We start from the raw sequence: 14,093 nt of genomic DNA on the forward strand, positions 1-14,093 counted from the left end.
AATTCAGTATGTTGTGGTTTAACAGTGGTTAAGTGCTGGAATACAGATCAGCTCGATGAAGTCACTTTTAAGATGACGACAAGAGAAATCACGGTGAACACTTTGGTTCTAGGAAGCCACAGTCCCGCACACGCACATAACATGAAAAGTCATGAACTTGTGGGTTTTGTTGTTTGTTTTTTGGTACTGAAGATATATGTGCAAGACATGATGTTTGCATCATAGCAGCTTCAGGAGGATTTCGTTACCTTCAGACCTTTAAAACATTCCCTAAAGTTAAGCTAACAAGCTGCTGGTTTCGGTTTCAATATTTATGTCACAACACATTTCCCACAACTACCTACTATCACTGACCATCTACACTTGTAGTCAGTCAGTCAGATCATCAACTCAAAGCTCCGGTCCAGAACATGTGTCTCCCCCTTTTGGTGTTTCCGTGTTGGTTGCAGACTGCTGCCGCTGCTTCTGTTGCCATTGATTGTAAACTGTGCTCTGTATTCTGATGACTATGTGTTGACGTCCATTAACAGACTGGCGTTGGACATTAGCTCCGACCATAAACATGTATACAGCACATCGGACGTTGCCTCAGCTACTGTCAGTGTCTTTCTGTGTTTGTCCCTTATAAATAAACAATTAAATAAATCAATGGATGAATAAATTATGATGATAGATGAATCTTCATTTACTGTAAAGTAACTATAGTTGTCTGTGGCCAAACAGAAAGTCAAAGTAGAAAGTACATTTCTAAACACGTAAAAAGAAAGTGCGAGTTCCTTAGAAGTAAGTAATTTATCCTTCACACCGCGCTACATTTCTAATAGAAATCTCAGCCTCATGTGTCAAACTGTAGAGTTCTGACGTTCACTTTCCTCTGGAGAAACACGTTACAGGAGAGGACGCGGAGACGCCGCCGGACATAAACCAGTGTCCATGTTGCAGTACATACAGACCCCGTACGGCAGAGCCATTACATACTGCGGGATGATGGAGGAGCCCGTCAGTTTTCCTGGCCAGGACACATTAACTGGACTGCTGGAGGAATTTACAGTAAAGCCTCATGTGGGTCAGTTGAGAGTTGTGCACACTGCAAAAAATATCCCAGACATTAAACTGTTCAAATAACTACTTCTACAAATAATGCTAATAAATGACAAAATGAAAGTGCCGGTTACTTTGTTACTGTTTCACAAAAATGCCACCATTGTCTCAAAATACTACAGTGTGATGAGAGGTGCAATTAAATACTGATGTCTTTGTGTTTTGTCTTCCAGTGTTTTAAACGAGGCTGCAAATCACAGTCATTTATTTGATTCATTTACTCAAACATTCATTACCAAAGCTGAGGGTGACACCTAAATGCCTGGCTATGTCAAAGACACTAGATGATGCAAAACAGAGATAGGTGCGCGTTAAGAGGCTAGAAACCAAGATTTTTTAAATTTAAAACAAGTTATCCCCTGAAGACCGTAAGCACTTTGTGTTGCATTCTTACTGTATGAAAATTGCTATGTATGAATAAAGTTTGATTGATCGGTTGATGTAACTGATTAATTGAGGTCTGTTCTAGTTTGATGCCGAGCTGTGCGACTGCGTAATTTGTCAGAGTGGTCATTTTTTGCAGTGCAGGTGGCTCCGCTGGTGAGAGGGCCTGTCAAAGGCTGACAAATGGAGAAAGTGCTTTCTGCTGAGAGCGGTCCCTGCAGGTTTCCCATGCAGGCAGCCAGCCCAGAGGCAGGAAGTTATCCACAGCGTATATATATTTATATGTATCTACACTATATTGGTAAAAGTATTCGCTCACCCATTCAAATAACTGAATCCAGTCGTTCCAATCGCTTCCATGGCCACAGGTGTATAAAGTCAAGCACCTTCTACAAACATTTGTGAAAGAACGGGTTGCTCTCGGGAGCTCAGTGAATTCCATCGTGGTGCTGTGATGCGATGCCACCTGTTCAACAAGTCCAGTTGTGAAATTTACTCGCTACTAAATATTCACGGTCGACTGCCAGTGGTTTTATAAAGTGGAAGCGGTTGAAGTGTCAGGCAACATGATATGAATATGCAGAGTCAGCGGATGCTGAGGAGCATAGTGCACAGAGGTCGCCAACTTTCTGCAGAGTCAATCGCTACAGACCTCCAAGCTTCATGTGGCCTTCAGATAAGCTCGAGAACAGAAGAGCTTCGTGGGATGGGTTTCCCTGTCCGAGGAGCTGCATTCAAGCCAAACATCACCAAGTGAAATGCAAAGCATCGGATGCAGTGGTGTAAAGAACGCCGCCACTGGACTCTAGATAAGTGGAGACCTACTCTGGGGTGATGAATCACACTTCTCACTTCTGCTAATCTGATGGACCAATCTGGGTTTGGTGGTTGCCAGGGGAACGGTACTTGTCTGACTGCATTGTGCCAAGTGTGAAGTTTGGAGGAGCAGGAGATTATGATGCAGGGTAGTTTTCCATGAGATGAGCTCGAGCTCTTAGTTCCAGAGAAAGGAGCTCTGAATGATTCAGCATACCAAGAGATTTTGGACAGTTACATGCTCCCATCTTTGTGGGAACAGTTCGTGGATGAACCCCGTCTTGTTCCAACATGACTGTGCACCAGTCAAAGAAAAGTCAAAGAAAGGCCCATAAAGACGTGGACGAGTGAGTTTGGAACTTCTCTTGTGGCTGCAAAGGGTGGGTCAACGTGATATAAAACCCTAGACCCCTAGATTAAGAATGAGATGTCACTTAAGTTCACATGTGTGTAAAGGCAGGTGAGAAAACACTTCTGGCAATGTAGTGTGTGTATATATGTATCTATATATATATATATATATATATATATATATCATGGACCATCGTGATGTCACATGAAAACTACATAACTTAAAACCAAAGCTTAGATTGTGCTTCCGTCATATGTTAAACAACCTATTTTGATTAACCTAAAAAAATAAAAATTGTCTCAGTTAAGATAAAGAACCAACTATTTTTGTCATTTATTTCAATCTTCTCTGCACAACAATAATTTGTGTACGGTCCCTACAGACATCCTACCGTGTATCTCATGTCTGCCTGGTCAATATGCAATGTAATAGGTGTGAATTGTCTCTACTAACGTGCCCATGCCTTTCAGTGCAGGGAGCTCTTCCCTCAATGGCAGCCACTGCAGCTACTGTGCCCTCTGCACATGCCCTCATACTGTAACTGCAGTCCTCCAGGAAAGCAAAGCTTCAGCAGTTTAACAGAGCGAACTCCTGCAGAGGACAGCTCCGTGGAAGAATGAAAAATCAGGGCTTTTTGATCAACACCTGACCGTGGTTAAATGTTTACCTACTCAGCTTACTTCAACGCACCGGTGGGTCCGTTTCACTGAGAGTTTCTACATTTGGAGAGAGGGATTCAGAGACGCAACGTTTTCCTCTCATCTAAAAGCGAATGACGCCTTTCGATAGTCCCGGAGTGTTTTTTCAGTGTGCCTTTCTGCTTCATCATTCCTCCTCCATCTCATCGTGATAATGAGCGTGAATATGCATTTTCAGCAAATCAATAAGCTAATCATTAAGTCTGGCATGTGTCAGCCTTTTCCCCACGCGGGCAGAAGAACGTCCTAAACGCTGGAGTTGTGCTCTGCAGCTGTAATAAACAGATGCTATTCTTGAAATGTGTCAGGCATGCATCATCACCCAGATCCCTCCATTGTGTGTCAGTGCAGTGAAGTCAGCTTCAGCGTTGGTCCAGGAACACTCTCAGCAAAGCTCGCTCGCTCTCTCTCTCTCTCCCCCTCTGTGTTGCTGCTGACTCATTGTCACAGCCCCTGAATCTGCTGCCTGCCTGCATTATTTACACACTCACCTTCCCCTGCTGCTGCCTCCTCAGCACCTGGGGCCGGGACCCTGTGGGGGCCGCTCCGACCATCCCGTTTCCTCCGCACCAGATCCAGAGCAAGAGACGACCAGTCGGATAAACCATCAGAGAGAAAAAAAAAAATCATCTGCTATTTTTAGAATTTAACAGTTCTTTGGTTAATTTAACCTTCGGCGGTCATTCAGTTCACCAGCGAATACCCCGAGAGGCTTTCACACATTGTGACATAAGATTAACTGGATGTCACGGTCAGAAAAGCTGGTTTAGATTGGTTTTACGTCCCTGCTACTTTAAACACAACGGCTAGGCATTTATAAACAGGAATGTAAAATTTAAAAGGTGTATTGTATTGTATACAATATTTTATAGAAATACAGACATAAAAAATGTATTTGTCAACTACTATACCTCTTAATACGACAGACATTGAATTACTATAGACCAACATCATTATAGTAAAAACTAATAGAAACTGTTTGTCATTTGTGATTAGAAATTAAAAATAGATAAAGATGCACTGATATGACTGTGTTTCCTGCTGTAGTATTTACTTTCTCCATGGATTAACCAATAGAAATTATGAATTTAATAAAAACTTCTTTGACTTCACCACAATGTCAGCGTCCTAGCGACAGTGGTGTGCAGCACTGACTGCTAATATTACACAGACTCCGTTTAATGTAGTTCAAGGATTTTTAGGACATTTCAAGACCAAGAAGATGATGCAAACCTGTTGGATGAATATCTGTAAGATTTTGCTGTGTTATTAATGCGGCATGTCTTGTTTGATGAACAAAAATATCAAAGTATTAGACTGATATATGGGTCCAGTTTATACGTCGACGCTATAGCGTGTTCCGAGAAATTCACTGTTAATGGACCGTGTGTAAGAGCTGAATGGAGACGAGGGTGAAACTGTCATGGAAATCTCAACCGACAATTAATCAGAGAAGAAAAAAAATTTAAAGATTTATTACTAAAGGAAACACCCTTATCAGCAGGCTTAATTGGGACTTAGCAAATGACCTGATATTCGTCTCCTCCACAGACCTATTCATATTTAAATGATTCATACAGAGCCACCTGATTCCGTTAACTAAGTGCAGGAATAGTGGAGAGGCTGCGTGAGTAACAACCGTGCTCCTCCTCGCGTCTGTCAGAAGTCCTACAGGACAAAAGAGGAACCTCTCTGCTGCAGGTATCTACTGCTGCATTGGCCAGGGAGAGTGCAGAGCTGCAAACTGAAGGACAGCGATAGCGCACACACTCTGCTGGCAGCAGCACGACTGCACTGAAAAGACAAACGTATGGCAGCGAAAAATGTGATTAAGGAGTATTCTAATCTGCACTTAATCCCTTAATACTTATTTTTCTGTGTGGAAAGCGTGGCGTGTCCGAAAAAACTGTAGTGTCAGTGTCATCCTGTGTCACCTTGTGTGCTCGGCTGAAGTTTGTCTGCAGAGCTTCATCACTGACAGAGAAAGATCTGCCCCCTAGTGGAAGACACCGGGATAGGAAACAAGCAGGATTCATAGTCTTATATCTTACAGGGCAGTGTGACCGTGAGTACTGTAAAGTAATGTACGTGTCTGAATCGCATTGGTGAGAACACAACAGCAGACCAACACCAGCTCAGAGTTTTCAGTTTTATTTAAGGTTCATTTTTCCAGACCTGCAGAGGACAGTTCAATTACTTTAAGCGCCTCGAATTTGTTTTTATATTTTCTCGCAACATCATGTTAAAACCCACTGTATGACTCGGTGTTGGTTTCTCCTGGATGACTTTGTTCATTTTTGTGAATACTGTTACATAGGGAACAGCGGGTAGGGAGGGTGGGGGGTAAAGAGAGAGAGAGACAGAGAGAGAGAGAAAGAGAGACAGAGCGAACACGGATCAGAATTAAGACTTCAAAAAGAAAAAAGGCGGTGGTCGGAGAGGTCGATTTTCAAATCCTAGAGGCTGAGAGCTCCTTACGTCACTACTACAGTACTTGGTATTGTCTTGCAGCACCTTCCTTGTGACACACACTCACATACAGTTGCCGAAGTCACATACAATGTTGCATATTTTTCAGCAGGTCATTGACGCTCCCCTTCCAGTCACTCAAGCTCCTTTCTCTCATCTGTCCGTTTTAAGGCCTCGTTTAAGCCCTCGTTGGGTCGAACAAAGGGACCTGTTAACCCTTTTTGCTACCCTCATTTAGTATTTTTGACGTGTCCTCGTCCATCTAGTCATTTTCCTATCCATGTGGTGGCTGTCCATGTTAGGGCTAGCTATTGTAGGTACCACACAGTGGCACTGTGAGTAAGAGTCTAACCCTAGTGCTCAGGATGTGTGCCACGATCTCCAAAAGCCCTGGCTCCCTGCAGTTAGGCAGTGCTCTATCCTCTGATACAGAGGTTTAGCAAAATTTTCCCTCCAGCAGTACGGGACCAATGGGAGCCCCCCACCAAAGAGAACGTGAGCCAAGTGGCCTCTCAAGCAGGCCATTTGTGTCCCTACCTAACAGGGAGCCCATGCATAGCCTGTGCCCTCAACTCCCCTGTGTCATCTGCTTTCGCTCTCCGCTCACGAAATCTCCGCTTCGTTCTTCCTTTCTTTTAGATATTTTTGTTTTTTGTTTCAAAACCCACTCTCACCAAAAGCTATGTACCAACCCCTCTTCTCTGTCTCTCTCCTCGCCTTATTCACTACGTAGCTGTAAGGGTTAACCGTTTCACAGTCTCCTGATGGAGCGGGGAGGATGAGGGTCTTTGGGGCAAAGCTTCAAAGAGCAGATTCACAGCTTGCTTCATTCCTCGAAAAACTAATCGTGACTTCAACTTTCAAAAACACAAATGTTGTTCATGCTTAATCATTAGTTACTTTTAAAAGAAGACCTCACTTCAGCTAATTTGTTTCTTTTGCCAGTTTGTGGAGTTAGCTCTTGTGTCACCACTGGGCGCCGTACTGATTCTTGTGCTCTCCGTTAACTGTAAGCTACACAATGAATCTCCATGTTACGCCCAGAACTAAGTCTAAAGAGTGGTGATGGCAGCAGACACAAACGAAAACGAAAACAAATAGGCCTTCAGAGTAGACAGAAACGAAGGAGGAAGAGAAAAAGAAGAAAGCATGTTTGTTACTTTGTTAATTCTTCATACTCTGCAGATTGGTGTGTATTGCATTGGGGGGGAGAGGGAGCAGGGTACAGGATGAGTGGGTATAAAGTGGTAGTGGGGGGGAATGGATGGGTGTCTGCTGTAGTCTGTGTTCAGTGGCGGTCCACAGCGGCACTCTGTAGCAGCTCTGTGGCGGGCTGTCCCGGGGGTCTGAAGGCGGTCTGGAAGCCTGGGGGAGGGGAGTGGAACTGGCTGGCGGGGTTGGCTGTGGGAGGGGGCAGGTAGGGAGCCCAGCCGCCGGCGGCTCTGTGATGGAGGGGGATGTGGGCATCGAGGAGGCCGCTGTGGAGGGGCTGGGGAGTGGGCACCGCTGAACTGGCTGGGCCGTCCACCTCTGTGAGCGCCTGCAGGGACTTGAGCCAGTGTGGAGGGTTGTCGTCCTGGAGACAGTCTAAACTGTTGCCTGCTGTGGCCGGGATGCCTGGGGGGGGGGGGGGGGGGGGGGGGGGGGGGGGGGCACACACACAGAGGAGGGGGACAGGAGATGAGCGATGACAAATATACAAGAGTTTCTTAAACACGACAAAACTGCACAGCTCAGTTTTTAGTTTTATTTAGAGACCACCTGCTCCTGCTTTTTGTTAACACGCTAGAATTAATACAACTGGTGTATCAGGTATCAATAGGGGCATGAGAGGGGCAGAAATACAGACATACTGTCTTTAGAAATGTGATTCACATTAGCAGCTTGAAAATGCAAATAGATTAGTAAAAGTACAAAATAACACAAGGCTGCAAACCAAACTCATTCTCAAGGTTTTATGTGAGTTGGCTTAGATTAATAGCTAGAGTGAAGCTGCAGTTTACAATTATTATTAGTTGATCTGCTGATAATGTTTTGATTCATTTGTCTTTGCCTGATATCATTAATTTTAATGGTGTACAGCATATAAAGAGTTTATTAAAGGGAACTAAAAGGATTTTTTTCCTCATTATTTTTTAATGTTTTTACATTTAATAAAGAAAATAAGTGGGAAACTTTTCAATGATAGAATAACACTTGCAGAGTTGATTCAATTTACACCGACAGAAGCTGAACAGCATATTTGACAAAGGCCTCGTACTGTTACTGATATGTCATGTTCTACCTGTAATGATAGCAGGGTCCATCCAGCTAGCTGTGCCGTCCCAGCTGAGGCTGTGCGAGATGCCTGCTGGCCCTGCCAGCCCACCAATGTGGTTAACACTGTTGGAGGATGAGGAGGATGAAGAAGAGGAGGAATTTGGAAGGCCCCCGAAGTTGATATTGATGTTGGGCAGTAGAGCTCTCAGGCCATCCTGCCACTCTTTCACATTTAAGCCGTCTATAGAGCCACTGTTTTCTGCAGGAGAGGAGAGGAGAGGGATGTTTTAGACTGTGAGGTGTCTTCATCACAGACTAGTGGCTAAATGCAGAACTGCATCTACCAGAATATTTAGTTTTCTCTCTGTATAATCAATAAAAGCTAATTAAGTATGCAACTCGGCAGGTACATATGCTGTAATATCAAATAACTTCATTATGTAGCACATGTAGTTTGTGTTTTAACATGCGCCACTTCTGTGGGACGCAGAAAGGTGCCACAGTGACCCAGGTGTCGGGTACCTGAGATGGGGATCCCTCCCAGCCCTGTGTTGTGCTGAGGGGGCAGATTCAGGTCCAGGATATTATGTGAGGCAGCACTGGCTGAGTGGTTCAGTTGTGTGAGGTTTCGTGTGGCGACGCCCATCCACAGTTGTCTGGAGGCCGTCTGCTGCTGCTGCTGCTGCTGCTGCTGCTGCTGACTGGCCTGACTGTTGTGACTGCCGGGGAAACTGAAGGAGCTGTAGATTGCTCTGTGGTGGATCTGGGGGAGGCGTGGCAGGCCGCTGGGGAAGTGGTGGGAGGCGCTGGGGTTGGGGTTAGAAGACGGCAGACCTGGACCGTGGTTGCTGCCCTGGGTGAGGGGCCCTGGGGACAAGGGGCTCTGATCCTGCACCGACAACTCTTTCTCTATGAGGTCGGCCAAAGCCTTGCGGGTGACGTCAAAGGGATCGAAGCCCAGGTCGTCATCCTGCTGTTTGCTGGATGAGCCGAAGCCAAAGGCCGCCTGCCAGTCTGTGGAAGAGGACACTGGTATTGTGTCTGTGAGGAGAGAAAACAAGGGATAAGTTATGGGACCCCCCCAAGAGAGAGATGAGATCATACACACTTAACATTTATGAATTATGAATAAAATAAAATGTGTATAAAATAAAAGAATGAATAAAAAATGTTTACATGAAGTCTCCATGGTACCTGATGTGAAGAGGCTCTGTGGTTCGGGGGTCATGGGCCAGTCTGAACTGCCGCGAGGGGAACTGGGGAAGGGGGGCAGGCCAGCGGGGAGGGGGTTAGGGTGTCTGAAGTTACTGTTGTCTGAAAAGAGTGACTGAGACTCGGCTGCTGCACCCTCGAAGGGCGAGCGAGCCGTGAGGTCTGACATGCTGATGGGCACCACCAGGCTGGGCTTAGTTAAACCCGGGGGAGGGGAGGGGGAGTCACTGGTGGGTATCTACAAAACGAGAGAGGAATAAATGTCCGTGAGATTGTCCTTCTCAAAGCTCTGAAATTCATCCTAAACTTGTGTTTAACCAATATAACATCAGCATCAGTATGAACAACATACACATTGGTTCAGTTAATTTTACCTGTTGTAAAGTCTCTCCATTCACCAAACCAATTGACTCTGGAGGTTTGTCACTGGGACTACAAACAGAAAACATACTTACAGATTAACAAAAAATACACACTTTCATTTGTGAACATTGGGATCTGACCTGAGGACGGCTCTGCGTTACCTGTTACTGTCACAGTTGGAGGAGAAGGGGGACAAGGCAGAACGCTGGCTAGTACCCAGCTCTGTTTCTAGCCCATCTGAAGTGATAACTTCTTGGTCTAGATAGTCTAACAGAGGAGGAGACTTGCGGTCTTCTGAAAGCCCATTGGCCAGTTTGTTATGCCCCGACAGCGTTGGCCACCCATCTTTACCATTGCTATTGGTGGTTCTGTTAAATTAAGCAAATGGTGAGAAATTAAGCACAATTCATTTCACTGTGGAAGCAAAAGACAAACAAAAGAAAAGAAAAGAGAAGAAGAACAAATAAAAACCAACCTCTGCGTGGAGTTGGATTTACTCTTTGACTTCTCTGTCCCACATGCTGGAGGTTGTAGAAAGCTAGGATTAATTTTATAGAGGTCTTGGAGGAGTTTCTGCTCATACTCTTGATGTTTCCCCGCCTAAAAAAAACACAAACAAAAAACCCCAACATGAGTCAACATGAAGCGTTCAATAAAAGTGAAATCACCTTCCAAAAAGAGAAAACTTTACCTGCATCTCCTCCTTAGTAAAGCTAGCTGCTTCATCCCCCAACTCATGTAGATACATACAATCAGGTTTGGGACACTGCATACTTTTGAGGAAGTAACTGCAGTACTTCGTTGTGCCTAAAGACGCCTGGAAGAGAGAGAGACAAGAATATAAACTGAATCTAGTTCAATAGAATTTGTGTTAATATATTAGTTTTCTTCAAAAAAGAAAAACACAGTTTGTACATAAGTTAAATCCAACTTTATGGCTGCTGTTAACTTCCTACCTTGAGTGTTCTGCCATCAACGACCACATTGTTCACACACTGTATTGCTCTTAGAGCATCTTCAGAACGGATGTAAGTGACATAAGCACTGGCACTAGGTCCCTGAAAAACAAACAAACAAACACAAAAAAACATTAAAGTAAACATACAAGAGCTACTGTGGCTATTGTGAATCTGTGTGTGTGAGTTCTCTCATTCATTAAACTACTCTACCACAAATCTATCTATAAAACATGGCTCATCAGTTACAAATAAATAATAAGAACAAAGTCTACTAATGTTCATAAATTAATTCACTTCTCTCACCTGTGAACCTGCATAAGATGTGCTATTGTTAATGACCACTTTATGGATTTTCCCAAACCTCCCAAAATACTCTGGTCGTTTTAGGACCTGTAGGTAAAAGGCAAAAAGACAACACGTGTCAATGATACAACAACGAGTAGAGTAAACCTTCACAGTACCTGTGGATGTTAACCATGTCCAAGAAAAATGTAGCAGCTAGTCCCATATTCATAAACTACAATGCAAGTTCCAACACTCCACTGTCACAGGTAGCTTGTTAGTGGTGACACTGGACTCACCTCCGGGTCGGCGAGTCGCTGCGAGAGCCCCACCACAAACACCAGGTTTCTCTGGACCACTCTGACACTGGCCAGATGCTTGCGGTTTTCTGTCACCTTCTGCTTTTTCTCATTCTGTTTTTGCTTCTTTTCATTCTTTATCCTCTGGATTTCCTCCTGTGACAGAGGCTTGTACACAGCAGGGTCCTCTGGGTACGGCTACACAACAACACAAAGAGTTCAGATTCAAACTGAGACATTCACCATTGCAAAAATATCAAATTATTGTTAATGGCCTCATGAAGGCTGATCAACACTGATCGCATCACGTGCCAATCCTCTGAGACTGCAAATGAGCAAATTCTCCTCATATTTTAGCGTTTGGACAAACACCGCCATCAACTTAAGTTTGCCAACAACAGAAAAAAACCCATCCTCCTGTTCTGATAAGTTTTTAGGTAATGCACCAAATGGCATCATGTCCGAACCTTTCTGCAGGCGGGGCAGAGGCCATTCTCATCTGTGCGGATGCGGTGCCAACAGAATCGGCAGATCTGGTAGCCACAGGTGCAGGGAAAGAAGTTGACGTCATCTATCTCCAGTGGCTCCATGCACAGAGGGCACTCCATGGGGTCGTCCTTCATTTCAGGGCTGTTGGACATCCTATGGCGCGGCGAGGGTGAGTATTGAAGCTGGTCACAGAGCACAGGGCTACGAAAACATACAGAAAGCTAAATGTAAGTGCACCATCCAGACACGGCTGAAAATGAGCAACTGCACAAGAAAACGTTGTCTCTGTTGAAGCTTGAAGCAAACGACACAAACACTGTGATTGACTGCACGACTGCAACATCAGACAGTGAACTCACCACAGTACATTTATACAAAGTTTCAACAGCTTGTTAATAGAGGAAACGCTTATTATGTCGACCTTGCATTGCAATACAACACATCTTGCTTGAATGATGGGTATAACGATCAATTGATAAGACTTTTTGTTTATCCTGAGTCAATGTTGTGGTCGTTCTCGAGACTGTAGTGTGTGGTGCAGTTTAATTATACTGAGCTGCATGCAAAGCTGTTTCTAATATTGTCTAGACCATCGAAGGTAGATAAAATGTCAGAAACTGCTCTCAGCACATTATGAAGCTGAAGGAAACGACTGTCCAATCATTAACCAGGCAGTATTTTACAACATACTGGGCAAAGCATATTTCAAATCAGCTGTAAACATTCACTGGTGCTGACACTCTTAAATGAGCATATTTGGGGGTTTTGTCCTACGTATCGTCAAACTAGCTGGACAACTGAAGCCACCTGACCATGGCACCTTGGCCCTCAGGAAACTGTGATCGGTCCCACTATCAAATATGACCACAAAACGGACTTGATAAACCATTTTAACCTTCACGGAGGGAGGCTTTGCTGTGGGACTTTTTTCAGCTAATGGGAGACAAATGACTGTACTTCATTAGAAAAACCCTAAAAAACAGAACTAATGACAACCAAGTGATAATGCGGATGTGGTATCTGCCTTAGGTTGACGGGACTTCACACGTCATGGTGGACGTTAGAAGGAAATACAACAAAGTGCGTTTATTTACAAAATGATACGCCTGTTTAGCTGTTAAACACCAGCCTGGTTTCTACGTGACAACACCGCTGCCAGTAGGCGAGCTAGGAGGCGAGACCAAATTGATAAAAAGCCCACGGACCGGACCAGAATTAGACGAAACCCCACGGCTTTAAACGCTTGACAGTATTTCTCTAATAAAGCGACATGTACAGCTGTGTCACCGCTCCACAGCTTCACTCGCAGACGTCGGCGATGAAGTCGTCTGCGAAGCCTGAACACCCTGTTAGCCAGTAGCTGGTAACTTTAGCTGGCTCTGTCTCCTGGATCATACGTTATGACAGATGTTATTTGGCTAACGTTGGGCTAAGCTACCATTAGCACCGATCTGGTAAAAGAAGCCGGTCTGACGGATGACAAGTATTCGGGAGTAACTGTGAACATAATCACATGAACAAAACGTAGGCGACGAAACATTTAGTCAATACTGACGTTCACGGTTTCAAAAATAAAACCTATGACATAACGTAGCGAGTTCTCCCACATAGAAAGTGACAGCTCTCCTTAGCTTGCATGCTACATTATCACCAGAACACACACACACACGAACGAACACGAACACACACATACACACACACACACACCGGGGTCTGGAGCCGAGCTTAGGACGAGGCCTACACGGGCTAACACTGAGCTGGGGGAGAGTAGTTGGCACTATAAACAAATGACACTGCTCTAACGACGTTCACATTAACTGGACAGTGATTCAAAAGCCTCCAGAAAACTCTACAGTCGGTCAATAACGCCGTAAGCGACGCGGCTGTCTTTTATTTATTGGTATAGGATGGATCCCGGCTAACTCAGCTAGCAGCTTGGCTAACGTTAGCGTTACTTACCCCCTGTCCGTATTTAGCTTAGAATTCCACTCCAAGGGAGTCACACCAAATTGGGCGGGGACTGCGAGCCAATGTATCTGAAATGTCCAAATTTCTACAAACGTTCACTTAAGATAACAGCAGCTGTGTTGTTCTGTTGTAATTAAAAGGCTATTAAGATGTTTTGCCCCTTTCTTTTCTTGGTATTGTGGAGACAATTTACGCTCAAACCACCATCTTAGCTAGCATTATAGTTGGGAGGAGGGAATGGGGCAAGTATTCCGCACCACTGAGTCTGCGCAGAAGAACAGATGCCTTGTGGGAGATGGTGTTTGAAACTTTCATTCGCCTTTACGCCTCTAGTCTTCTGTCAGGTGATTATTAGCTATTTTCTCTGCTATATTTATCATTGGTTATTTTGTCATTATTGAATTTAAATCATTGTTCTTTTTAAATTATTCATGTATTTTTA

The 14,093-nt window shown here is 44.4% G+C and overlaps 1 protein-coding gene across 2 annotated transcripts; it reads right to left on the reverse strand.

The window, feature by feature from the left end:
* Window positions 1-5,486: 5,486 nt before the first annotated feature.
* Window positions 5,487-13,883, reverse strand: cnot4a (CCR4-NOT transcription complex, subunit 4a). Of its 2 annotated transcripts, none has more exons than XM_047596560.1 (13): window positions 13,643-13,883; window positions 11,662-11,884; window positions 11,195-11,392; window positions 10,917-11,003; window positions 10,611-10,712; window positions 10,346-10,471; window positions 10,130-10,254; window positions 9,816-10,022; window positions 9,666-9,723; window positions 9,256-9,529; window positions 8,602-9,120; window positions 8,105-8,338; window positions 5,487-7,437 (listed from the first exon to the last, which is right to left on the reverse strand). In XM_047596560.1, the coding sequence occupies exons 2-13, from the start codon at window positions 11,833-11,835 to the stop codon at window positions 7,109-7,111; spliced, it is 2,433 nt and encodes an 810-aa protein (XP_047452516.1). In that variant the 5' UTR covers window positions 11,836-11,884; window positions 13,643-13,883; the 3' UTR covers window positions 5,487-7,108. The 2 variants fall into 2 exon arrangements, with proteins under 2 accessions (XP_047452516.1, XP_047452517.1); XM_047596561.1 differs by having other exon boundaries at window positions 9,274-9,529; window positions 13,643-13,882.
* Window positions 13,884-14,093: the final 210 nt, after the last annotated feature.

Source organism: Mugil cephalus, chromosome 10, assembly GCF_022458985.1.
Source record: "Mugil cephalus isolate CIBA_MC_2020 chromosome 10, CIBA_Mcephalus_1.1, whole genome shotgun sequence".
Taxonomy (NCBI): Eukaryota; Metazoa; Chordata; class Actinopteri; order Mugiliformes; family Mugilidae; genus Mugil; species Mugil cephalus.